Genomic DNA, 27,879 nt, shown 5'->3' with positions numbered 1-27,879 from the left:
GAGCACCCGACTGCTCTTCCAAAGGTCCAGAGTTCAAATCCCAGCAACCACATGGTGGCTCACAACCATCCGTAACGAGATCTGGCGCCCTCTTTGGGTGTGTCTGAAGACAGCTACAGTGTACTTACATATAATAAATAAATAAATCAAAAAAAAAAAATGCCTCCAGAAGGTTGGGCTGTAGGCAAGCCTGCAGGGCATTTTTAAAATTAGTGATTGATGGGGGAGGGCCCAGCCATTTCCTTGCTGGGTTCTATAAGAAAGCAGGCTGAGCAAGCCAGTAAGCAGCATCCCTCCATGGCCTCTGCACCAGCTCCTGCCTCCAGATTCCTGCGCCGTGAGTTCCTTCCTGGCTTCCTTCAGTGATAGACTATGATGAGGACATGTAAGTCAGATAAACCCTTTCCTCCTTGTGTGACCATTGCCATGTGACCCTAAGACAAACGGCTTACACTTGCCTCAGGGGAGGGGTCTGTGTGATTTTCTCTGCCAGACTTTGTTTGCAGTTTTGTCAGTGTCAAAGTGTCAGCAGACTTTGGACCAGCCTCAGCATTCTCAGTACTGGGATTAGCAGCATGAGCCACCATATGTTGTGATTTTTCTTTTTAAACATTTCAGTAGGAGCTGGAGAGATGGCTCAGTGGTTAAGAGCATTGACTGCTCTTCCAGAGGTCCTGAGTTCAATTCCCAGAAACCACATGGTGGCTCACAACCATCTGTAATGGGATCTGATGTCCTCTTCTGGTGTGTCTGAAGACATCGACAGTGTATTCATATACATAAAATAAATAAATCTTTAAAAAAAAAATTTCAGGGCTGGTGAGATGGCTCAGTGGGTAAGAGCACCGGACTACTCTTCCAAAGGTCCAGAGTTCAAATCCCAGCAACCACATGGTGGCTCACAACCATCCATAACGAGATCTGACTCCCTCTTCTGGAATGTCTGAAGACAGCTACAGTGTACTTACATATAATAAATAAATAAATCTTTAAAAAAAAAAAAATTTCAGTAGCTGGGCACAATGGAGCATGTCTGTATTTCCAGCACCTGGGCAGTGAGGACAGGAGGACCAGAAGTTGAAGAGCTGCCATGACTACATAGAGAATTCAAGGTAAGCCTGGACTACATGAGATAATGTTTCAAATACATAAGGAAACAAGTAAATCTCTTCAGATGACTTTAATACACAGCCAGAACTGAGAACAACTGGTCATCATTCTTCAGATTTCCTAGTTTGGGGACTGGAGAGATGGCTCAGTGGAAGAGACTGCTCTTCCAAAGGTCCCTAGTTCAATTCCCAGCAACCACATGTTGGCTCTGGTGTATCTGAAGACAACTATAGTGTACTCATATAAATACAATAAATCTTTAAAAAAAAAAAAAAAAGGTTTCCTAGCTTCAGCTCCTGGTTTAAATAGAATCAGTATGGAAGCTGAGACTCCTTTGAGAAGCCCACACACCTCCACTCAGGCATACATTACTTCCTCCCCAAGTACCTTTCTCTTAGTCCCTGTAGTTAAAAATCTGTATTAAACCCTCCTTTAATAAACTCTTTTTTTTTTTTTTTTTTTTTTTTTTTTTTTTTGATTTGGGTTTTTTTTTTATCTATCCAGACTGCTGCTTTGTAGACCAGGCTGGCCTTGAACTCAGAAATCCGCCTGCCTCTGCCTCCCGAGTGCTGGGATTAAAGGCGTGCGCCACCACGCCCAGCCTTTAATAAACTCTTAACTGCTTCATAAAATAAAAAATTTAAAAAAAAAGTCTTGAGATGGAGCAGGTAAAGGCGCTTGCTGATGTCAAGCCTGGTGGTCTACATTCATCCTGGGGATCCAAACAGGGAGGAGAGCACTGACTCCAGAAGCTGCCTGACTTCCACACACTGCTGTGATGGTGAGTGGATGCCAGTATTCAATAACCATATACAATAATTAAGCAATAAGTAAATGATTGACAAATTTTAAAAGTAAAAATAATAGTTACTGAAAGTGTTCAATGTTAATAACCTCTGCCGGGTGTAGTGGTGCACATGCCTTTAATCCCAGCACTTGGGAGGCAGAGGAAGGAGGATTTCTGAGTTCAAGGCCAGCCTGGTCTACAAAGTAAGTTCCAGGACAGCCAGGACTATACAGAGAAACCCTGTCTCCATAAACCAAAAAAACAAAACAAAACAGAAGAAAAAAAAAAAAAAACCAAAAAAAAACCTCTTAGGTATTACTGGGCAAGCATCATCTGCCTGCCTACCTACCTACTTATATAGTTTAGATTTTTTTTTGTTGTTTTGTTTTTTTCAAGACAGGGTTTCCCTGTGTAGCTCTGGCTGTCCTGGAACTCACTCTGTAGACCAGGCTGGCCTCGAACTCAGAGATCTGTCTTCCTCTGCCTCCTGAGTGCTAGGACTAAAGGTGTGGGCCACCCACAACACACCTGGCCTACATTATTATTTTCTAATCTTCCTGCCACTAATACAACAGCTACTCAAAGACCCATAGTTCTTGATACTCTTCTGCTTGTGAAATATATTAAAAAATTCAGTTTGAGAAACTCACCTGGGTATACATTTATGATGTATTCACTTTGCTATATATATTGTATTTCAGTAAAAATGGCTGTTTGTTTTTTGAAAGAGTTTTACTTTAAAAGCAAAAGCTGGCCTTGCTTCATACTTGTGGATAATGGAATTCTAGGTGTGTGCCACCACACTGAGTGTGCATCTTTTTGGAAATGCACCAATAAAAATATCTCATAGCTGGAGAAATGGCTCAGTGGATAGAAGTTTTGCCAAGCAAGCTGATAACCTGAGTCTAATTAATCCCTAGAATCCACAGTGAAGGAAGAGAATCAACTCAAATCACTGTATTCTGACTTCATATGTGTGCATCATACAGATAAAATAATAAATAAAATTCAAAGACAGTGGGATAGCTCAGCAGATAAAGGTCCGTGCCACACAAGCCTGGGGACCTAAAGTTGAGTCTACAATGAGGGGAGGAAAGAAGGAACTCCATTCAGTTGTCATCTGATGACCCCGGCATGGATGCATATGCATGCAAGAGTGTATTCAAGTGTGTGTATGCATGAGTATGGAGGTCAGGAGACAACATGGGATCACTTCTCTCCTTCACATGTGGGTAGCAGGGATCAAACTCAGGTTGTTAGGCTGTGGCACGTGCTTTAACCATTGAGCCCATCTTGCTGGCCCAGGAAACTTGACAAAAAAATATATATATAAAATATGAGTTTTACCTACATGCTTGTGCACCTAGGGCCTCTGCAAGAGCAGTAAGTGTACTTAACTCCTTAGTCATCTCTTCAGCCCCACAGACCAGGGAACTCTTAACATTTACTTTAGAAATAGCCATGTCAGGAATCTTAGTGAGACATGGGTCTTAAAAAATAAAAATGTTGGGGCAGGAGAGATGGCTCAGCGGTTAAGAGCACTGACTGCTCTTCCGAAGGTCCTGAGTTTAAATCCCAGCAACCACATGGTGGCTCACAACCACCTGTAATGAGATCTGATGCCCTCTTCTGGGGTGTCTGAAGACAGCTACAGTGTACGTACATATAATAAATAAATCTTAAAAAAAAAGGAAAATATAAATGTTAGCTGGAGCTGGGCAGTGGTAGCGCATGCCTTTAATCCCAAGACCCAGAGGGAAGTGGCTCTGTATGAGCTTGGGGCCAGTCTGATATACAGAGTGAGTTCCAGTAAAACTCTGTCTCAAAAAACTAAAATGAATACATATATTCATATATATAAATGTTACCAGGTGTGGTGGTGCACAACTTTAATCTCAACACTTGGGAGGGAGGCAGAGGCAGGTTAATCTCTGTGAGTCAAGATAACACAGTGAGACCCTGTCTCAAAACAAAAAAAGGTGGGGGTAGGAGGTGGGGTGGGGAGGAGGGAGAGGGGATGCTGGGCATGTAGGTCAAAGGCAGAGTTGGTCTCTAGCATATAGGAGGCCCCAGACTTAATTGCTAGTACCATAAAAATAGTAACGACAACAGTAAGACAAGGGATGCACACCAGAAAGGACTTCCTTTTGAGCCAAGCTGGGTAAGGCTCCCAGTCTCTTTAACTTTCACAAGTCACTTCTGCACCCCCACACCTTTTAAGGAGTTCCTACCTTGCTAAGTACTTGGCTTCGATCAGCGATGTCTATATATATAGCTTCCACATGTTTCCATGCCTCAGGCTCCAGTTTATGCACCTGCAAGAAAACAGGAGTCTACTTGTTATGCGTGTGCAGTTCTCCAGTAAAGGACATGTGTCCTTTACCAGAAAGGGACATTGGTGGGACATTCCTACTAGTAAAGAATTATACATCCACAATCTGAAACTCTGAGTGAGCTGCCACGACACCACCCGGGGAAAATTCCACACCTCATCTCATATGACGGTTACAATTTAACACAGGCAGGCTAAGAGTGCCATGTAAGATGCCTTCAAGCTGTACATAGAAAGTACATAAAACACAAATGAATTTCTGGTTTGTATTTAGATACAATACAAATACAAACTTCCTTAATATATTTTGTGATTTGCATACATTCCTATGCAAACATTCCCAACCTAATGTCTGAAACACTTCTGCCCCAAGCATTTCAGATAAGGGCTACTTCACAGCTGGGTACAGTTATTCAAAGGCACTGGAGATTCAACAGCAAAGGGATCTGTCCTCAGACAAAGTACCCTTCAGCAGGCCCTGCCAAGCACCTGCCCCTGATGAGGACTAACTACCCGAGGACCTGTGTGCTGCCTTTCCACACATTCAGTGAACAAAAGACTAGACAGAGTAAAGGCTCCGCTGGTTCATCTCCCAAGCCTGACTCTGACTCCAGTAACATGATATGGTCAGTGTGCAGATTTTCCTTCAATGCCAACAGTAACAAACACACACACACATATATATATATGGGTTCATATCTTGCTCTTTTTAGGTTTATTTCATTTTTATTCATGTGTGTGTGTGTGTATGTCTGCAACGTGGGTCTGTGTGGAAGCCATCAGGGCCCACAAGAGGGTATTGGATCCCTTCACTGGAGACACAGGTGCTTGTAAGGCACCCACTGTGGGTACATGGAACTGAACTCAGGTCCTGTGGAAGAGCAGGAAGAGCTCTTAACCACTGAGATATCTCTCCTGCTCCATGTCTTGTCTTTCCTTTCTTCTTCTCAGACAAGGTCTCATTGTGAGCCCTGAGAGGCCTGGAACTCATCATGTAGACCAGGCTAACCTCAAACTCAAGACTTCTGCCTGTCTCTACCTCCTGGATCCTAGCCACCATGCCCAGTCATACCTCTCCTTTTAAATTTCTTTTTCAATTTTTTGGACATATTCACTCCCAACCTCTTTATCTTTCATACCCTACTTTGAGATTATTTCTTCTTCTTTCCTCGTCCAGTTCAGTTTGTATTACCCATCTAATCTTGGGGAGTGGGATCTACCCTAGTGTGTGGTCAACCTACCAGGGGTTACATCTTTAAAGAAAATGACTCTCTGTGATAGCTATTCTTGGTTGTCAACTTGACTACATCTCAAATTAACTAAAACCCAAATGGCTGGATACACGTGTAGGATATATATATTTATTTATTTTAGGGTTTTTCGAGACATGGTTTCTCTGTGTAGCCCTAGCTGTCCTGGAACTCACTCTGTAGACCAGGCTGGCCTCGAACTCAGAAATCCACCTGCCTCTGCCTCCCAAGTGCTGGGATTAAAGGCATACACCACCACTGCCTGTCATGTGTGGGATATTTCTTACATCATTTGAAGTGGGAAGATCCACCTTGAATGTGGGTCATACCTTACGGTGGCAGCCTATATCATGGACTGAACGACCACTGGATTCTTGGACTTTGTATCGTGGACAGCCATTGTTGGACTAGCTGGACTAACTTCCCCCTCCTCTCTAAATTCATTTTGAGTTCTGTTCCTCTAGAGAACCCTGACGAATATGCTCTCACCCTTTCAGTAGCAGTCAAATGCCAATCGCTCCTCAGTTAGTGGAGGGGTGTTTTTGTTTGCTTTTCAAGACATGAGACCAGGCAAACTTCAAATTCAGAGATCTGACTGCTTCTGCTTCCTGTGTGCTGGAATTAAAGGCATGCACCATCATGTCTGGCTGGTGGTAGGAGCCTGTAGGATGGGGTTTTGTCTGGCTGGAGCCTTCCAGGTCTTGTGCATACTATCAAAACTGATGTGGGTTCTTATGTGCATCTCCCCTGCTGGGTCTGGGAAACACTCATGTTACTGACCACTTTAGGCTTACAAGCTGAGCCTTAGGTGGGGGATGTGATGTGACAGTCCCATTCAGAGCTGAGCATTTCAGTCTTATTTTCCATACAGAGACTAACTGTGAGCATGTGTTAATGGCAGCTGTGAAAGGAGAAGCTTCTCTGAGGAGGGCCGAGAGATGCTGAGCAGTAAGTTGGAGGAGTCATTTCATACCATGTCCATTTAGCAGAGTAATAGGACTAGGTTGTCTCAGGGCCTGTGACCTATGCAGCCATCAATCTAGCCCTTTAATATCCTGCTTTTCCACTGAGCAATGCATGATGGATTGTTTTCATCAGTTCCCTCTTAGTTTTGTTTGGAAACAGTGGCTCATTCTGTAGCCCAAGCTGGTCTGGAACTCACAATCTAGACCACACTGACCTCAAAATCACAGAGCTCCACTCGCCTCTGTCTTCAGAGTGGTAGAACTAAAGGTGTATGTCACCACACCCAGCTCCCGCAGCTTTTTAATGGCTGCACAGTATACCACTGTTTGGCTACACAATAAATTGGTATCCCACTGACTGGGTCTATATAGTTGGAACTTGTGCTGAATCTCCTTGCTTTACACGCAAAAGAACAGCCCTGAACATGCATAGGTATGGTTAAGGGAACATGAGCAAACTTTGAATTTGTGTTTTTAAGACATGGTTCCTGGGTATCCAAAACTACATTTTAGACTAATCCCTGCTCTAGAAGAAAGCCTGGCAAAGAATCTTAGAGATGACATTTTCCAAATCGATGACAGAAAACTACACTGTAGGACAGACTAGAGAAGCCTTTGTAGCCAGGAAGAAGAGAAGCACAGAGGACCCTGTGCAGGGAGGCAGAGGCTACAGGTAGAGCCAAGAGAGATCTGCTGAGGGCCTGGAGCCCTGGGCTCTTGTGAGGTGATACTTACATTCTCCTGGGTGCCAAGGTCTGGCTTGTGCCAGGTTTCAATTTTAATCAGAAAATCTTCTTTCATGTACTCATTCTGGAAGAGGGAAAACACAGCTCAGTAGCTGACGAGGTCAGACCTGGGAGTGACCACCTCCCATGCCTGGGCCCATGCAGCCTGTGAGACTCCAGCTGGCCTGCCCTGCACGGCCACAGTGTGCAGTCTGCTTCATGCAGACACTCACCCTTAGTTTACAGAGGAAGAAAAGCGAAGGTCAAAAAATTCAGGTGACCTGGCCAACACCACAGAGCCATCTCATAGCTAGGCCAAACTCCACATTTGTCCGAGTTTAGAATTTAGTATTTAACCCATTTTTCCATGCTATCATATGCATAGGATGCAGGTGTCATCAACAGCCCACCGAGTCTCCTAGCTGAGGAAGGTGGTAAAGTCTCCGAGCTGGTCCCTTTCTCTGCAATGACTCTGTTGCTGAGGCTCTGAGCTAATTTCGTCTCCCTCCCTTGGTGCTTTTGAAAAAATTATAGCACCTGTTTAAAAACTTTAGTAAAAAGAGCTACATGAAGGAGAAGGGAGCGCACTGTTACCTCGGCAGGGTTAGGTCTGTGGCAGGGACAAGCACTGGGGGATTATTCTGACTGAGGAACAAGGGCTTGTGGGGCGAGGGGCTGCTTCCAGAAGAGCAAGCATGTTGCCAGTGGTCAGTGCTCACTGAGGTCAACAGATGCCCAAATGGGGGAGGGATGCCACATTCAGGCTTGCTGAACTGAAACTTCTGTATAGCCCTCAGTAGGCATGGCCTGAGGAAACAAAGGGGAAACTACCTCAATGCATTCTGTACCTCTGAGACCCAGAGTCAGCTCTTACCTGGCAAAGCCACTACTAGTCAACACAGCTTAAAGCCGACAGCAAGATCCTCATTAGGACGGAAATACTTGCGCCTCAACACCCCAACAGCACCCCAGGGAACAAGGGAAGAGCCCGAGCATCTCATGCAGGTTCACTTTTATTTCTCCTTTTCTGATAAATAATCTTTCACTCCAATCTCCGTACCCCAACCCCTGCCAAAAATACTTACTGTAATAACTGTTCCAAGGCAAGGACATGGAAAAAAAGAAAGAAAGGAGATTAATGGAGATAAACAGACTAAGAAGGGCAAAGACTTCCCCACTCCCCCGTGGCTTCCTCTGTAGGACGGCCTCAGTGCACCAACTCCCCTTTCTCCAAGTTCATTCAAAGTCCTCAGGGACCAAACCTGGGAGCTAATTAAAATGGCGCTTGCATGGGCTTCTTAGGATTCTCTGATTGAACAAGGGAAGAGATGGTCTCTTATCAGCTGAGGCTCTGAGGCCCAATCAATCTCCCTTGAGAGAACTACTGGGTGGGGAGGGGGCACCCCTCAGGGGCACAGAGCAGGGGACTCTGAGTCAGGCTGTCTTTCTAGTGGAGACAGTCTTCCTCACACTGTAACCAAACCTAGCATGCCCTACGCTGCTGCCACTGTAATGGGATCCCTCGGAAAGCACAGGTCAATTATTTATCAGAGAAAATGACTGCAGCTTCCATGTCACTGGGGAAGAGCCCAGCTCTCCTCCCGACAACAGCTCAGTTCATTCTATACCCCACCCCCTGTGCTATCCCCATTTCTGATAATGCATACTGCTGTGTTTGGAGTATACGGAGGACCAACAAACTCCATCACTCCAAAATCCAAATAAAACAACAATAAAAAATATAAGTAACCTACTCCTGCAATGGCAATGGGAAGCTGATGACATAAGTGCATAAACAGGCCAAAAGGACTGCCAGTCATTTTTCCACAAGCCCAGCCAAAGACACGGAGGCAGCAGATTGGGATTGAACAGGCAACTCCCTTCTTAGCACTTTGAGAAAGTCATGTTGGCACAAGAGAAATTACTGGTAAAATATGCATTCAAAGATGCCAGTGTGGCAGAGATCCTGTCACGCTGTCATAGAGCCAGCAGCTTCAGGCTGGCCTGGTGTTAGTTATGACCTTGGCCAGTAAGTGTCTCCAGCCAGCTACCATATTTGGACCCCACATGCCCCTAGTTTGGCGGCTATAGAACACAAGATCTGCTCCCTCCCCTGCGCTGACATTTGCACTGTCACTCTGTTATTCTAGTGTGCCTTCAGTCACCATGGTGGGAGATTCCCAAGGAAACAAAAGTCCCGATCGCTAAACAGGAGTATCTGGTTTGACCCACAATTTTGTATTTCACTGTATCTCAGAGTTTGATATCTGGAGTTTTTACATGTTAGTATATAAGCCGCTGAATTCTGAAAACACCGGGTCTCTGAACCCATGAGGTGAGGACCCTGGTCTTGGCCTTTAGTGTCGTCTCTGGTGACTAACTTCCCAGAAATTTTCTCCAACTCCACATTCCCTTCTAAACATCTGTGTCCATAGCAACCACACAGGGCTTTCCTAACAAGACTAACAATGTACTTTATCTTAGAGAGGGTTTTTTGAGATGGTCTTGCTGTGTACCCTAGGCTAGTCTTGAAGTTGTGACCCTCCTGCCTCAGCTTTCTAACATTCACTGTGTAGAAGGCTGCCATGCCAGCTGCGGCAATCCTCCCAAGAGTTACAGAGCAGACAGTGGTGTCCCTCACTTGGCACAAGTGGGGCACCCAGAACCCCATGCTAAGCTTGCCTCAACCTGACTAAAGTTCTTATAGCTCATACTCAATAGGACGCTTAGGCATGGAGGAATGCCACCTTTGTCCCTATACTAGACACACCCTGCCACGCTCACTGTCTCTGATCCTCCTTTATTTGCAGTGGTAGAGAGCAAACCCAGGGCCTTGGGCTAGGTAAGCTCTCTACCACTCAACTACGAGGGAGGAATGAGGGCAGGAAGGGGTGTGGTTAAGACAGAGTCTTTACACAGACCAGGCTTAAACTTAACAGAAGCCCAGCTGCCTGTTTCCCAGGTCATAGGATTGCAGGAGTGTACCACCACACCTGGCTCTTGCACACTTCTTTTCAAAACAGGAAGACAAGCTCAGCATGGTGCTGCAGGCCTGTTATTTAAGTACTTACAAGGTACAAAGCCAGGAGGAACAGGAGTTCAAAACCAGTCCCAAGCTATAAGGCCAGCCTGGGCTACAGACACACACAGCAGGTAACAGCTTCCTGTCCACTTTATAAGTAGTAGTAAAAATTGCATTTTCAGTTATAGCAATAAACCTATCCGTAGCCTAGGTCCCATCATTATGTATCTCCTGATACAAGGTCCTTGAACTTGTATAGTGGAAGACTGGAGAGAGCAATGACTTCAGTCATTCCCAAAGTCCACAAGATAAGGACACACTTGGGTCACATAAGGATCACATGCTTATCAAATACAATCTAGGGAATGACTCGGTACAGGTGAGCAGAGGCAGGAGGGACCAGAGCCGGACTGACTGTGCCAACAAGCAAAGGCTACCAAGAGGAAGGAACACCGACCTTGGAGGTGGGTTCAGTGGCCATCTAGGGCTTCCTCACATGTGAGTCAGTGCCAGCACCGATTTTGTTTTTTGTTTTTTTTTGTTTTTTTTTTTTTTGGAAGAACAAAAATAAAAAAGGATTCCTGTGTATTACCAGTGCATCTCCTCTCACACACTGCACATCTCTGAATTATAACACCTAACAGAATGAACACTGTTATACTCTATTGTTCAAACTTTTTCGTATTTTGTTTTGAAGTTGAACTTTTATTTTTATCTTTTAAAGACAGGTCTCCTTATGTAGCCCTGGCTAGGCTTGAACTCCCTATATAGACCAGGGTAGATCCACCTGCCTCCCTCTCACAAGTGCTAGGACGACCAAGCCCAGTGTGTCTCCTAAATATTTTTGATCTGAGTCTATAGAGTTCGTGAATGTGGAGCCCACAGCTACAGCTGGCCAGCTATGCATTCACATCATGGGGTCTTATGCTGCTACTGTAAATATTAAGAAGCTTTAGGGGTGGAGAGAGGGCTCAATGGTTAGGGTCACTCACTGCAATTGCAGAGGAACAGAATTCAGTTCCCAGCATCCACAAAGCAGTTCATAGCCTTTTGTGACTCCAGTTTTGGGGATGCAATGCCTTCTTTTAGCCTCTGTAGGCATCAGAAGCACACATGGTACAAATATATACATGGAGGCAAAGCCATGTACACATTTTTAAAAATCTATTAATAGTTTTTAAAAAATAATTCCAGTCAGCAAGGAAACTGAGTGGGTAAATTTTCTTTGCCACCAAGCCTGATGGCTTAAGTTTGTCCCCTGGATCTGCATAGTGGAAGGAAGGAATGGACTTACAAAAATCGTCCATTAACTTCCATGTACACACCATCACGTGTGTGTGTGTGAGAGAGAGAGAGAGAGCTGTAAATGTAACTTTAAAAAAATTAGCGAGAAGTCACTGTAATTTAACAACATCCAAACAAGGCTGGAAAAGCCCCTGCAGTGTTAGCAGTGATTATCCAGAGATGGAAGGATCACGAGTAATTATTTTCTCCTGTTTGTAATCTATTTTTTAAAATACTTGCAGTAAGCATTACTTTTGTAATCATTAAAAATAATTAAAATTGTCAAAATAACCCCCAATCAGAGAAGCTGTTCTGTGCTGCCCCTCTGGCTCTGACTGTCAGCGAGGCTAAGCTGTATGGATAACCCTGACATGCACCATGCTTGAAGGAGTCCCCTCCTCCCTCCTCTGGCTTACTCTGAAAAGTTACAGTGGGCACAAAGCCCTGACTCCCCTCCTTCCGACCTCACTGCCCACTTGTGCCCACCTTGGGCAGCCCTGCACTCACCGGTTCTGCAGTAAGGGTAGGCATTCCAGGCTTTCTCGTGTATATTCAGGGCGCCTTCTGGGGCCAGCATTCGAACAAATGTGGGTACTTTGCTGTAGTGAAAGAAGCTGATGAGTGAACAAGGGAGCAGGAGAAAGGAGCGAAAAGCCACAGGGTGGTCTCCAGCCCACAGCTCCTGCTCTCCGGGCCAAAAGCTGACAAGAAAGTTTCCACGAGATAGGCAGGCGACTGCCAGAGCCCGACACCTCAGCTCGACTGCTTCACACAGCATCAAAACCAGTGCCCACCACCCCCACCACCGTGAGCAAGACAGCTTCTGAGACCCTGGGCTGCCTGCTGCCACTCCACATTCTCATGACAGTCTGCCAGAGCCCAGTGGGCACAAGACACGCAGCACAGCCTTTGTTCACTGCACTTACCATCCATCGTAGGTCTACAGCCAGTGCGATCAGCTGATTGACTCAGAAGGTGGGTTCCGAGGGCCAGTCAGTAAAGGAGCTCTCTCAGTTTGGAGCCCCAGCACCCTCATAAAAAGCTGGGTGTAGCCCAGTTTTTGGGGTGCCCAGCCAGTCTAACCACTTAGTTCACTTACAGACCCTGGCTCAAAAATAAGTTGGGGCTTATTTTTGTATTTGGGAGGCAGTGGCAGGTGGATCTGTGAGTTTGAGGCCCACCTGGTCTACACAGTGAGTTTCAGGCCAGCCAGGGCTACATCTTTTTCTCTTCTCTGCCACAGAGTCTCATGTATCCCCATACTGGCCTCAAGCTTCTGATCCTTCTACCTCTACGTCCCAATGTTAGGATTACAGGCATACACCACCACACTCGGTTATGTGGTGCCAGGGATCAAAACCAGGGCCTTGGACGTGCCAGGCAAGCATTTTACTGACTAAGTCACATACACAGCCCTTCTTTAAATACAAAGTCTCATTCCGTAGCCCAAGCAGACAGATTGGTCTTTGTCAACATGACACAAACCTAGATATATCTAGGAAAGAGGACTCTTAATTAACCAAATGCCTCCATAAAACCAGCCTGTGGGGCATTTTTCTTGATTGATGGTTGAAGTGTGAGAGCCCAGCTCAAAGTGGGTGGTGCCATCCCAGGTGGCCAGGTGGTCTTGAATGGTCTAAGAAAGCAGCCATGGGAGGCAAGGCAGGAAACCTCCTCCTTCCATGGCTTCTGCTTCAGTTGCTTCCTCCAGGAACTTGCCTTGAACTCCTGCCATGACTTCTCTTGACTGGTGACAGATTATAATCTATGAAGTGAAATAAACCCTTTCCTTTCCTTTCAAAATTGCTTTTGGTCGTAGTGTTTATTACAGAAAAACAAAACAAACTCCACCCTACCTAGGACTGAGGCTACCCTTGAACTCATGATGTAGCCAAGGCTGGCGTCAAACTTAGATGTTCTTATCTTAACCTTCAGAGTTCTGGGATTACAGGTGTACAATCACACCTGGATAACATTTTCTTCTACTCATTTTTTCCATTGACTTTAAAGATGTATTTATTATTTTTATGTGTATGAGTATTTTGCCTACATGTACTTCTGTGCTCCATGTGTGCCTGCCCAGACCATGAGAGGGCTTCTGATCCCCTAGAACCTGAGTTACAGATGGTTGTGAGCCACCATGTGGGTACTAGGAACTGAACCCAAGTCCTCTGCAAAAGCAGACAGTGTTCTCAGTCACTGAACCATCTCTTGAGCTCTTTTATTCAGTTTTCACTTCACGTTACAGAACGATATGGATAGTATGTTGTTTGTGTAAGCACATGAATCCTTCTTTCTTAATCAATGTGCCTGTGTGTGTGTGTGTGTGTGTGTGTGTGGAATGTGCCTGTGTGTGTGTGTGTGTGTGTGTGTGTGTGTGGTACTGAGATCAGAGTCTCATACATGCTAGTCTGGTGCATACCTGAGCATTGAGCTACATCAGCAGCTCCATCTTTCTTAGCTTTTAGATGGTAGCTTATATATATCTTCAATAGGCTAGACCTTTAGTGTCTCAGGTCTAAAGGAAAGAACTGACCCTGAGCCCCCAGAGCTGGCCTGAGAGTCTTCACACACTGATCCACACTCATCCAGGTGATGCTTCTGCATGCCAGGAACCCAGGAACCAAAGGGTCCAGAGACAGACAACCAGTAACAGTTCTGAAGGAAGATGTTCTAATAGGGTGACCACACGGCTCTCTCTCAGAGAACAGCAAAAACACAACTGGGGAGGCTCATGACCTGAGGCAAGCTCCTCGGGGCAGTCAGAACCACACGAGCACATGGGAAGCAGGGATGCAGGATACCATGACACAGGCTGGCAGTGGGGCAGAAAAGGCTGGGAGGGAGAGGGGTTAGTGCAGGGTAAGGCTGGGAGAGTCAGGGGTTAGTGCAAGGTACCAGGCAGAGTGGAAGAGAACACAGGTATGGAGAGTCACAAAAGAGCTGTAAATTAAGTGAGGCAGTCACACTTCCTCCCAAGGACAAAGGGAAGCTTCACAGAGTACAGCTTTCAAGAGGACTGCACAAAGCCCAGAACAAAATACTTGTCATACAGAGAAATGGAAGGCAAGAGAATTGTCGGAGGCTCCTGCAGGAATCCATAGCAGGGAATGAAAACACTGTGGACTGTGGGAGGCATTAGACCCTCCTTCCCAGAAAGGCCTCAGTTCTCATGAGGGTGGCTACTGAGGACCACCGGGGCCACCACATCCCCTTTAAATGCTGTGTTCTGGAGTTAACAGTGGTAGCAACTCAGTGTCTCACTTTCTGGCGTGGAGGCAGGGAAGGCTGTACACTCCTCACGCACAGACTCTCTCTCTGCCACTCACTCGGTGGTTCTCTGCGTTCAGTGAGCAGATGAGCTGCTCTCTGCCCCAGCCTGGCCAGGCCTGCAACTCCATGCGCTCAGTGTCCTTCCACTAGAGTGGCAACTACAGGAAACCCAGGATTCCAGCATACAAACAGGACTCTGCTTCACTTCCATTCAGTGACTAGGAAGTAAAATGCAGTCTTCTCTTTTTTCTTTTTGGTTTTCTGAGACAGGTCTTCTCTCCTGGAACTCACTCTATAGACCAGGGTTTTACCTCAAACTCAGAAGTCTCCCTGCCTCTTCTCGGCCCATCAAGTACTTTCTTTTTAAAAAAATTTTATTTGACTTTTAGTTATGTGTATGCATACATGTCTGTACACATAGGTGCAGATGCCTAAGGTAGCCAAAAGACACTGACTTGTTTGGAGCTGGAGTTATAGGCAGTTGTGAGTGACCTCTTGTGGGTGCTGGGCACCAAGCTCTGGTATTCTACAAGGCAGCATGTGCTCTTAAGTGCCGAGCTTTCTCTGCAGCCCACCGACTTCCGTTCAGGCTGGTACAAGCTTACTGCTGGTTTGAAGGTCTTGCGGGCCAGCTCACAGTTCGCTGCAAAATTATTTGGATTTTGGATTCAGCAAATGTGTCTGATTTAATCCTAAGTTCTAGTACACAAATGATTTCCAAAGTTATTTGAAAATATTGGACAAAAAATTATTTTACTAATGTTAAAAAGGGGGTTGGCTAGAGAGGTAGCTCAGAAGTTAAGAGTAATTGCTGCTTTTCCAGAAGACCCAAGTTCGGTTCCCTCCAAAAGCACACACGCATGCACATGCATGCATACAAAACTGGTAACTTTTAAAAAATATTGATATACACACACACACACACACACACACACACACACCTTTTATCAAACCGAGAGGTACTAAAGATTTCTCTGGCATCTGATTCTACAAAATTTGAATGTAAATACTACTTGACCTAACAACTACACTTTCTACTACATTTACCACACGTATACATGTAAGTGCATCAAAAGACGTGTTCTGCATCTGGAAATTACTGGCAAATGTATCTCAAGAAAGGGCTGCTCAAACAGCTTACAGCATGTGCACAACTATGAACACATATGTTCTTTTCCCTTTTCCTTTTGTTATTTTGTTGGTTGGTTTTTGAGACAGGGTTTTTCTATGTGACCCTGCCTGTCCTAAAACTCGCTCTGTAGACCAGGTCAACCTTGAACTCACAGAGATGCACCTGTCTCTGCCTCCCAGGTGCTGGGATCAAAAGCAGAGCATGTTATATTCTTAATTACCTTATTTGCTCATTGGGAAGTTTTTGTTTGTTTTGTTGGTAGTTGTGGGGTTTTGTTTATTTGCTTGCTTGCTTTTGAGACATTTTGTAGCTTAGACTGACCTGGAACTGGTTATATAATCTGAACTGGCCTCAAACTTACTATCCTCCTGCCTCAACTTCCTAAGTGCTGAGATTTTGGGCAATCATCACCATACCCGGTCCTCATACATGCTTTGAAAGAATAAGGCAGGAAGGCTGTGGAGGGAACTAAGGGTCTAACTGTAAGCCTAGCCTAAGTGAGGCTCTGAGTTGAATCCTCAGCAAACAACCATGCAGGAAGTGCTGTGGAAGGCAGTTATGAATGAGATCTAACTACAGAGGAAGACCAGTATGTATAGTATGTATGGTCAACACAAGAATAAAGGAAATGGGTGTGTGCTTAGACTCACACGCCACACACTCCTATTCTCAGAACAATGGAAGGGCCCCAACATGCTAAAATGGCTCAAACAGCAAATAGCTTCTAAGGACCTGGAGCACGAAAGGGTAAGTGGAGCTGCTTTATTTTTTAACAACAACAACAACAACAAAATCTTTGAATAAACAAAAAAGTACCACCCACACCCAACTGACTGGTGGAGCGACACAAGCTGCCAGCCTATAACCTAGAGACACTCCCAGTTAGCCAGTGCCACCACTTGCAAAGCAGGCCATGTTGCTGCTGGTGGCCAGTCACGTACCTCTGTAAGTGGTAGATCTTGTGTGTGTACTGGCCTTTCTCGCCATCGTCCTTCTCGTAGGGCTCATTCACCAGGACCTCCACACCTTCCCCACCACCAGTTTCATTTTTACTGGCTTCAGCCACAGAATACAGCTGCCCCACTTGATACTACAAGACGAAAGAGACAAGCATTATTCGCAACAGTTGCACATGGCCCAGCTGCACTGCAGTCCACGACCTCCTGGACGTACAGTAGTCCTTGTCAAAATCTTCCCAGAGCAGTAAAGAACTCTGCTCTGTGGCATCTTGTACTTATTTTTATTTACTTTCTTTCTTTTACATAGCCATAGGCGTGCTAGGCTGCTAGGTAAAGTTCAACCACTGAGCTATCCTCAGCCCCACCTTTTCCCCTGCATTAAACTCCCAAATAGCTGGGATTGTAGGATCTTTTTAATCATCAGAGATACTCAGTCTTATCCTCCCATTTTTATAAAGCCATGAGTTTCAAGAGCAGAGACTATACTTAATCTCACAGTACCATCCAGAAAAGACTGCATAGTCCAGGGTCTCCTCTGACCTGGACCCAGCTTTAGTATCAGACCCCTAAACAGGATCTCAGTTACTAACCATCTTTCTCAAAGACCCTAAAGCTAAGCATGGCATCTCACACCTGGAACAGCAGCACTCAGAATGCTGGGGTAGGAGGATTGCTGTGAGCATGACGCCAGCTTCAGCTACAGTGAGTTCTTGGGTATCTTTGACTACAGTGTGAGAGCCTATGTTAAAAAAAACAAAACAAGCCAGGCAGTAGTGATGCAGACCTTTAACCCCAGCACTTGGGAGGCAGAGGCAGGTGGATTTCTGAGTTCGAGGCCAGCCTGGTCTACAGAGTGAGTTGCAGGACAGCCATAGCTATACAGAGAAACCCTATGTATATGGTAGGGACGGGAACAGCAAACAAACACAAAACCCACAAGCAACAACAACAAAAAATAGACACATAAATGACCTGAAACCAAGACTTCAATTTCCTGTCAAAGAAAGCTCTCCAGTGCTATGTATCCCACAACCTCAGGCAAAAACTTAGCTCAGCCCACTTGCTTTCTCTCCTGTGTGGCTTTTCCTCACCCTGCAGGGACCTCAGAACCTCTCAAACAAGACCTCTTCAGAACTTCCCCATTCCCAGAGGGCTGAAGCCAGGCTCCTGCTCCCTGCCTTACAGATCTCTTCCTTAGGCTGTGCTGGCTACATGCCCCTCTGCCTTGGCAGTTGCTAGATGCAAAAGTCTGGTTTTCCTTTATTTGGGTCACATGTCACCCTATCAAGTCACTGGCCTCTTCTGACCCTCTCAGGACAGCTTGGTGTAGAACCGATGACTTAAAGACAGTGTCCAGGCCTAGCCCTAATCCCACCCCCATTTCAAAGAGAAATTATCTGGGAAAGAAACACATGCCAAAGGCTCTGAGCACGGTGGCCTGTAATCTCAGCACTCAGGAGGCAGAGCAGATGGATCTCTGGGAGTTCAAGGCCAGTCTGGTCAACATAACAAATTCTAGGACAGTCAGGGTTCATGTTTCAAAAACCACACAGAAGGCAAGAAAATGAACAGTGCAGAGAAAACGAACAGTGGCAGAGCAGGGAATTACATCTATTCCAAAATGCATCTTCCCCAGAGCATCCAGGGCCAAGGAGGCTGAGGACAAGCTAGACCAGAGCTCGATTACCCAGCCAGCTGGGGTGGACATAAAGCTTCCCTTGCCTTCTACACCCTCCATGAAACTCCCGATACCCCCAGGGGTAAGACTAGGGGTGTTCTCTCTCTGAGATCTAAATCAAGGAGCTCTGGCATCAGTCCAAGGCACTGCGCTGTCAGCTCTAAGAACAGGATGCAAAGCTCTGGGTCTGCTATCACACCTGGACGCCTTCTCCACCTCAGCCCCAAAGCACTGCAAAAAAACTTCTGGGAGACATCTACAGGGTAGAGCAGTGGACTAGTACAGCTCACCAAGTTTCCAAAGCAAAAGTCCAGCACAGAATGCCAAGGAAAGGTAAGTGATCAAGGCTCAGTTAATCCTGTCAAAGAGAAACATTTGAGAGGCTAAGACAAGTTACCTCGATCTTGCTAATCCCGAGCAATACCCTTGCCGCTTTGGTGCCTCACGGGTGGCCACACTGCCCCTTGTGCCCTTCCAGTTCAACACCTGCTAAGGCATACTTGAAACCCATATCAAATGGGTCAGGGTTTGGCTGAGCCAGGGCTTCCTCCACATGAAGCAGCAGGACCTCTGCTTTGGAAAAGAGTCATAAGGACATTGAACAACTGACTCAGCAAATCCTAAAGGGCACGCTGGGGAGAGGGCCTGTGGGCCGGATTACCTGCCGCTTGTTAGGAGTGCTCCTTGGAGAGGGGCCCTGGGGCCAGCAAAGACCATGGTCCTTAGGGATTCCCTTCAGGGGCAGATCAGAGGGCAGGCTCTAAGAGGATCAGTCTGCGTGCTAGCCTCTTCCCCTTTAATCTCTCTTGATATTCTGATCCCTTAATCCCAATCAGACAAGCAAGGCAGTTTTGTTAATCCAAAGAGGTAAAGAAGACAGATCTGTACAAAGTCCAAGTGAGGGACACGTCAGAAGGTTCCCTTTGGAACAACCATTCTGCATCCTGGGAAGGCTGCCAGATTCAAGACTGGGTGGCAGTAAAGGTGGGGGTTAGACCACAAAATCAGATAAGGGGCCCAGGGAGACCTGGATCCAGCCTCCTTAGGTTGAGAACAATGTCACCTTACCCTTGAGAGCTGTCCCCTTGTCCCATAGCCTATGTCACTCAGTAAAACAAAGCAGAGACTCTACCACTTGGATAATCAATTGAGTAGGAATCCAGGGAGATGAAATGTGCAGCAGAAACACTGAATGACATACATGAAGAAAAAGCAATACAGTTTGGCACAAGTGGCCCACCCAGGTGGCTGTAGTCCCAGCACACAGGAGGCTAAGCCAAGAGGCCCACCATGAATTAGTTTAAGGCCACTGCATGCCACATACTGAGTATCAGGCTAGCCAAGGATATATTAAGACTCTGTCTCAAAAGTAAGAAAGAAAAACAGTACTGTTGACCCACCCATACAGCCCTGTCAGGTCAGGCTGCATTTGAGGAAGGATGCCCTGAGCCTGCCCTGTCCACAGGAGGTGGGCCAGCAACACTGGAGGACACACCCATGTTAAACAGCCAGGGCTTTCTTGTCTGCTGCAGGATGCCTGGAAATCCAAGGTAGTGTTACACTAAAGACTCTGGCCAAACAAACAAATTCTGCCCCCAAGTATTGATTCAGGCATCATGATGATTACAAATCTAGGGCCTTCTCCTTTCCTTTCTTCTCCCCAAATCAGAAGCTCCAAGGGTTCAAGTCCTGGTCTCCGATATAGGACATGAATCTGCCAGTCACATGACACTGGACTGTTCTCATGGGAACCACTGAAGAGTCACAAAGGGGTCATTGACAGAGACTCTAGGAGGGGGCTGTTCCTTAATTCTTTACTCTTTAATCCCCCATTCTAGAATTTTCTGACTATCCAGAACTAAGGTTCAAGCTACCGATGGAGCGACTTCCCCCACAGCAGCCCTGCTGCCTTCCTGTCAGTGCTGACTTGCCAGAGTGAGACCAGGCTGAGGAAGGCCACAGACAGCTGAATCTGGACCAGCGACACTTCCCAGGCTCCTTCCTGCTGGGCCCAGGCCCCGACTACCCTGCCCTATCTCACCACTTCCGCCATGCTGCAGAGCCACCACAAGCTAAACTGCCAGCTGTGGGCGTCCTCAAGGTGGGCATTTCCCTTTTCTTCCAACCGTGGCACCCACCATGAAGCCAGGACAGCACAGGGATACCCCAGACAATCCTGGGCCTCCCATTCTGCAGCACTCTCACAGTCTCAGCCTTTGGCCCACCAAGAGACTCCATCTGATGCACTGTATCTGAAGTCCTACACGAAGACAATCCCATATCCCCGAGGGACATCTTTTTTTTCCCCTTCTTTCTTTTCTGTTTGTTTTTCGGGACAGGGTTTCTCTGTGTAGACCCCGGTGTGGGAGTAAAGGGAAGCGCCACCACACCCGGCTCTTTAGCTTTTCTTTTCTTTTTTCTTTTCGAGACAGGGTTTCTCTGTGTAGCTCTGGCTGTCCTGGAACTCACTCTGTAGACCAGGCTGGCCTCGAACTCAGAAATCAGCCTGCCTCTGCCTCCCAAGTGCTGGGATTAAAGGCGTGCGCCACCATGCCCAGCTCTTTATCTTTTCTTTTGAAACAGGCTATCCCTCTGCAGCCCAGGCTGTCCTGAGACTTACTTTGTAGCTCAACTTTGATAATCCTGCCTCAGCCTCCCAAGTGTCAGGATTAGAAGTGTGAGCTACTCTTTTTTAAATTAATTTTATTATGAGATATCACAAAAATGTTATAAGGCATTTTATTACGTATCTTACTGCATGCCCAGGCTAGCCTCAAACTCTTTATCACTCTTCTGCCACTGGCATCCAGATCAGACCATGTTCAAGCTCACATCTCCCCTCTCTCCCAGATCGCCACAGGTTTCTTTCTTTTCTTTTTCTTTTTTTTTTTTTTTTTTTTTTTGGTTTTTGGAGACAGGGTTTCTCTGTATAGCCCTGGCTGTCCTGGAACTCACTTTGTAGACCAGGCTGGCCTTAAACTCAGAAATCCACCTGCCTCTGCCTCCCAAGTGCTGGGATTAAAGGTGTGCGCCACCACCACCCAGCTTCTACACAGCTTTCAAGTGTGTACTGTGTAGTACCCCAATACAGACAATTCTCTCAGAGACCAATGCATGCTCATCACTCTTTGGGGTGACTTGTCTCATCTAAAGAATGCTTCCACAGGCTGGAGAGATGCTTCAGTGGTTAAGAGCCCTAGGTGACTTTTAGAGGTTGACCCTGTGTTTGATTCTAAGCACTTAACATTGGGTAACTCACAACTCCCTGGGACTCTAACTCCTGGGCTTTCTTCTGGCCTCTGCAGGTACCCCACATATATAGCATATATATATATATATATATATATATATATATATATATATATATATATACACAAAAAGAGGAATACACGCACATAAACAAAAATAAATGTTTAAAAAATGCTCTGGACCAGACAGAGGTGGTGCACGCTTTTAGTCCCAGTACTTGGGAGGCAGAGGCAGGCAGATCTCTGAGTTCGAGGCCAGCCACGGATACACAGAGAAACCCTGTCTGGGGGGTGGGGAAAGGTTCTGGGCTCTGCTGTATTGTTTTCATTTCTCAGAGAGCCAGTTCCCATGTATAGCACAGGATTGCCACTGGTCCTACAAGAAAAAGAGATGGAGTTACAACTGGGGGTTCAGGCTGGCCTTCATTCTGCTGGAAGCTGGGGTGGAGCTGTGGATTCAGAGGAAGGTCATGAATAAGCTTAGCCAGGAAGGGAAAATAGAGGAAGTTCAGAAAAAGGGTGGGACAGGGAGAGACAGCTCTGAGTCAGCTCGGCCTATGAACCTTCTTGTGGCAACCGCTGCTGCCAGCTCCACTCACTAGCCTGTCAGACCCAGGAACCATAAAAGGACGGAAGGCAAGCCAAGCCCGTTTGTCAGCCCCTGTCCTCCGTAAAAGGAGGGCTCTGCGCCTTGGTCTTTCCAGCAGCCACCTAGCACGGCTGGGGACTCAGAGCTTCCAGGCCTCACTGGTTTGCTTCACAGCTACAGCGTGCCACTAACTAGCTGTCCCCAGCCTGGCCATGGAGACCCCACATATGCACATATGCACAGCTCATCAATAACAACCCCCCCAAACAGTGGGGGGCGGAGCAGGCGAAGAGCTGCTTTAGGGTCCCCCAGCAGGTGAAGAGCTGCTTTAGGGTCCCTCAGCAGGTGAAGGCTGCTTTCGTCTCTGCCCCCAGCAGGTGAAGAGCTGCTTTAGGGTCCCTCAGCAGGTGAAGGCTGCTTTCGTCTCTGCCGAAAGCTATCAAGCCAGTCAACAGCTTGAAACTGACTGTGCCCAGGTCTGCAGATTCAGCAGAGAGTAGCACAGGAATACTTGAAGCAAGCCTTGGCTATCTCTTTATTACAACAAAAAATGAAAGCTACACAAAAGTATGACCACTCCCAGCCTAACTAAGCCGATATTCACAAGTACTCATGAAGAACTACGAGTGAGATGAGAAGAACAGGGACTTACCTCATCTACAGACACAGGCAGGATGACCCGACTACAAGAGAGGAAAAAAAGAGAGTATCAGCTCCAGGCTCTGAAGCATCACCTCAGCACAGCTGCCCATGTCTTGTCGCGTCCAATCCTTTACTCACTGACACAAAACCCCAGCAGGCTAGGATCCCCCGTGGCCCTTCTGGAATCCCATTTAGAACCCTGTGATTCAGCGCACACCTCAACGCCCCTCGCCTACTTCACAGGTCACTCACTCACATCTTCCTCTCCCTTTCGGTCAACCATCTCTTCCCTGGTAAGACTTGCTAATGTGTCTGGTAACACAGAGAAGCTAACAGAGAAGGCTCATCATGAGGAAGATCAAGATCTGAAGAACATGGCCCTGGGGATACGCATCAGTGGGCCCAACTTCCCAATATCAGCCCTCATGGTCAAAGGCTATGAAGGAGCCAATTCCCTGGAGGCTTCAGCACCACCACCTCTGCTCTCCAAAGACTGTTCCAGTACAAGCTCCCTCATGCAACAATAGAAGATACTCAGATCCGACCTCCAGGGGCTATCCAAAGGCAACCCAACCCTTCACTTTCCTCCATTTTGACCACCTCCAAATTGTTGGAGGTGTCACATAAGCTGATGGAGAAATTGCAGCTAGCAAAGTCCTCAAGAAGGTCACAGAACTCCAGAGAGCCAAGTAAACTAAAGGCACTTCTCCAGGTGGCTTGCATTTGTAGCAGACCCACGGGTGACCCCCAGTGCAATGCTTTTGAGGTCAGAGAACTAAAGAAAGGCCTTGACTGAAAAGCCAAGCCACTAAGCACTGAGGAGGCAGAGGCAGATAGTCTGTCAGTTTGAGGTCAGTCGGTTCTACTAGCAAGTTCCAGGCAAACCAGAGAGTGTTACATGGCAAGACCCTGCTTCCTTCTTTCTTTAAAAACAATACAAAAACAAAATAAACCAACCAAACAAAAAAAACTCACAAAAAAACAAAAAGTGGAGACAGGCAGTTGGGGCACACCTTTAATCCCAGAACTCAGGAGGCAGAGGCAGGCAGATTCTAAGGCCAGTCTAGTCTACAAAGTGAGTTCCAGGTCGGCCAGGGTTACACAGAGAGACCCTGTGTCAAAATAAATAAAATAAAAAAATAAACAAGCAAGAGGCCAAACTGAGATTCCCGGTTCTCAGAGTCTTGCTGGAACCTGCCCTCTGCACCCTGTATGCTTGCTTAGGAAGGCATGAGTATATATAGCATCCTTCCTGTGCAGAGGTTCAAGCATGCCTTTTTGCTCCAGGCTGCATAACAGCTTTGCTGGTCCCCAGTCCCACAAAGTTCTCCCAGGCGGCAAGAAAACACAGGGAGACCTGAGGAAACATCACAGCAAACGCCAGGCATCAAGCAGAAAAGGCAGCAGGAAAATAAATAAATAAATAAATTGGGCTTCAAGTCTTTACTGCCTGCTAATTCCCTTCCTCCAGAAAGACTCAAATAACGTCAATCCTCCCATTACAGGAAAGCAACGGCACACAGAAGTACTTCCAACTTAGAGGGCAGAATTTCTGCACCCTCAGAAGAAAGAAACTTCCTAGAAAACAATACGCCTTTTATCTTCAAGAACACAGCAAAAATCACATCGAAGAATTTGCAGAACTCAAATCCGGGAAAATCCTGTTGGAGGAAGTGTCAGAAAAAGCAACAGGGACAACCTTGAGGTCCAAGCCGTCCCTCAGAACAGACTAGTTACAGTCCAGCGCCTTCAAGGATGCTCTGAGCCCGCTTCCATCTGCACACCCAGACATTTCTCCCTTGCTCCCTCGAAACAGAACCACCTCAGCAGCCACGGGGGACAATGGGAAAAGGATAGGGCCACAGAGGCCCAGCTGGGCCAAGACTGGAGCCATGCTCACCATGACATGACCTTCACGTGTGTCCGTCTCAGGGCTGCAGTACTGCAACCCACAGCCAAGTATCTGGATGCCCCCTCCTGCCCAGGGATGCACACACAGGGATGCACACACAGGGAACCCTGTCCATCACACAGAAACACAGATGCCCGGCAGGTTCCGTATCACCAGCACCCTTGGTCCTTTCCCTGACAGGCTTCAAGTGGGGAGAACAAAGAATGAGAAAGGAGCACTCCCAGGCTCACTTGCCTCCTCAAAAGGCCCTTCTTTCCCCAGCTTGACCTTTACAAAACTACACATTTCTACAGACTGTAGGATTCAAGTGGGATTTTTTTTTTTTTTTAAATCTGAAAAGTGAGAAGAGCTCGTTCGTTCGTTCGTTTGGAGACTATGTGTTAAAATGCAGAGCGCACCATGTTCTCCTTGGAGAACACTGGCACCCAAGCGTTCTTGCTCTTCACCACAGGAAGCTCTGGGCTCTGGCTGGATTAGCTGGTCTCAAGACTGGGGCCTCCAAATAATGTTCTTGAAAGTCAAGGTAGGATGACACCGGGCTTTCTTCTGTGTGCCATTCCAACTACACTGTGTCTTTAACATCTCATCACCTCCAAGGAGAAACCCCTGGGGGGAGAGACAAAGTGCCCTCTGCACACTTGGCCATAAGAGTTTCCCAAGTTTCTCTCTACTTGGACAGCTCCCATTTCTGAACTTGTGCAGCTTAGGGCCCAAGGCTGCCCCACTTGCCCTCCCCTCCAGGAAAGCTTAGCGACACCATAAAGTCTATGCACACATCCAATTTCTCCTGAAGGAGAGCAGAAAGCCCTGGGATGTCCACTCAGAACCATGATCCTCAGGAGTGGGTCATACTGTCAATCAAAATACACCCTCCACCCTACCCCACCCCCACCCCACCCCGACAGCTAAGCCCTTGGGTTTCAGGAGCAAACAAACATCTATCTCCTTTGCAAGCCCTGCCCATCCCCCATATCAACAGCTCCACACCCCCCAAAACATTTGTGGGACCTCAATTCCTCCAAACAGCACCATCCAGCATCCCGTAGGCTTGGATATCCCTGTCCTGGTCCCCACCACTTCCATTAGCAGGCACATTCATTCTTAATCATCTTCCTGGACAGTCCTGGGCCCTTCTCTCTCATCCACACTCCTTCACATCACTTTAGAACCTGCCCAGTATTTTCTAGACTCTTCATTCAAGTGTTGCCAAGTCCTAAGCAGGCATGCTGAGCTTCTTGCAAAAGCCTCCTCTTCTGCACCTACTTGGGTACCATGCCACTCCAGCCATCCCCACCCTGTCATCCAGTCCCCTATGCTCTTTCGCCCATCCCATCACCCAAGCGTGGCTTTGATTGAAGTCCTTTTTTCTGCAACCAATTATTACAATCCCTCTTCCTCTGCTGCCTCAGGCAGCCACTGTCCATGCCCCAGGTTCCGCCTCAACACCCCTCCCCACCACCTCAACTCCATTCCAAGAGCTACCTTATCTGATCTTCCCTGCCCCTTGGTACAGCTCAGCCTCAAACCCCTCCCCAGCGTCAGTCAACTCACCGGCGCTGCCTGCCCTTGTCCCATTGCTCCTTGGTCCCTTACACAACTCCTCGGTCCTTCAGGCAGTTCTGCCTGCTCCTTCATCCCACAGCGCCCACCATAGGGCCAAACCACATCCAGCGCTCTCCATTCCCCATGCCCCTCTTAATGTCTCCTCTGGATCTCCCTATCCCCTTGACCCCTCCTCAGGCCCTGACCGGCCCGCACCGGTTCTCAGCCTCCTCTCCGACCACCTCAGGTGCTGTCTGTCACCCTCTGGCCCCTTCGGCCCCTCCGGCCCCACCTCAGGCCCCGTCCAGCCCCCGCCGTCCTCTCCGCCCCTGCTAAGCGGCCCAACAGCCCCATCCGGTGTTCTCCATTCCCCGGCAGGCGATCTGCCTTCGCGGCCGTCATCCCGACCCTCCCTTCCGCCTCGCTTCCGCACAGCCGACCCGACACTCACTACTCCTTGAGCAGCACCATGTCGCTTCGCGGCTCGGCGGCTGCCAGCTGCCAGCCCGGCCTCCCGCCCGCTACCCGGTGGCCGCTCTCCCGGTGGCCCGGCCCGGCCCCGCTGCCTGTGCGCCTTCGTCGTGGTCTGCTCTGTCCCCGCTGCTCTCGCTGCGGTCGCCGCGCGGGCTCCTGTCGCCCTGCCCTGGCCTCACCACCTCCCGCGCCTCTGCCGACGCCGCCCGGAGCTCCGGTTCCGCAGCGCCGCGCGGGGGCGGGGCGTCTCTGCGGCAACCAAAGCGTCAGACGCAGCAGTGCGCGTTGACCTCACGCGGGGCGGGGCCTTCCCGGGTCCACCCCTCCACCCTTAAATGGGCCGTGGCTCCGGGTCCATGTCAGCATCTGGGCCCAGGTCTGGTTTGATAGTCAAGAGGTAAAGAGACATGTTTGATATGAATACTCTTCTGCATCAGGAGCTACTGTGCCTATATGCTTGGACTTCGCTGGTGGGTGTACTGAGAGCCAAGCATGTCAAAAATAAAATGAGGGAGTTTGAGATTTAGTTCAACCACGAAACACTTGCCTAATTTGGATTCACCAAGAAACCAAAACCAAACAAGTATGTATATACTTCCTCTAAATAAGTGACTCCACATCTCCACCAGAAAGATACTGTTACTGCCCTCGTTTACTGGCAAGAAGGCTGCAAAAGTTAGATTTGCTCATCACAGTGTTTTCATGATGTAGCTCAGGTTTGATTTTTTTTTTTTTTCTTTTCTTCAGACAGGAACTCGCTATATAGCTCTGGCTGTCCTGGAACTCGCGCTGTAGACCAGGTTGGCCTCGAACTCACAAAGGTCCACCTGCCTCTGGCTCCTGAGTGCTGGGTATAGCTGAGATTCTAACATAAAATCTTAGTGTCTTCTCATCCATCCACTAAACACTGGCTGTGGGGCTGCTGTGTACTAGAGCCTGTGATATCCTGAATAGA

At 47.4% G+C, this 27,879-nt stretch overlaps 1 protein-coding gene across 1 annotated transcript in view; it reads right to left on the bottom strand.

Moving 5' to 3' along the window:
- The window catches only part of Pitpna (phosphatidylinositol transfer protein alpha), a 37,210-nt gene extending 10,046 nt beyond the window's left edge, over positions 1-27,164 (bottom strand). Inside the window, exons 1-7 of the mRNA XM_021176679.2 lie at positions 26,902-27,164; positions 23,007-23,037; positions 16,822-16,970; positions 11,983-12,074; positions 8,255-8,262; positions 7,180-7,254; positions 4,129-4,212 (exon numbers count right to left, since the gene is read on the bottom strand). Coding sequence (XP_021032338.1) covers positions 4,129-4,212; positions 7,180-7,254; positions 8,255-8,262; positions 11,983-12,074; positions 16,822-16,970; positions 23,007-23,037; positions 26,902-26,921 — 459 coding nt within the window. The 5' untranslated portion in view covers positions 26,922-27,164. The remainder of the gene's footprint in view (positions 1-4,128; positions 4,213-7,179; positions 7,255-8,254; positions 8,263-11,982; positions 12,075-16,821; positions 16,971-23,006; positions 23,038-26,901) is intronic.
- Between the last annotated feature and the right edge of the window lie 715 nt (positions 27,165-27,879).

Source organism: Mus caroli, chromosome 11 (assembly GCF_900094665.2).
Source record: "Mus caroli chromosome 11, CAROLI_EIJ_v1.1, whole genome shotgun sequence".
In the NCBI taxonomy this organism is placed as follows: Eukaryota; Metazoa; Chordata; class Mammalia; order Rodentia; family Muridae; genus Mus; species Mus caroli.
The sequence above is the reverse complement of the archived record's forward strand: the minus strand, read 5'-3'. Positions and strand labels throughout refer to the sequence as shown.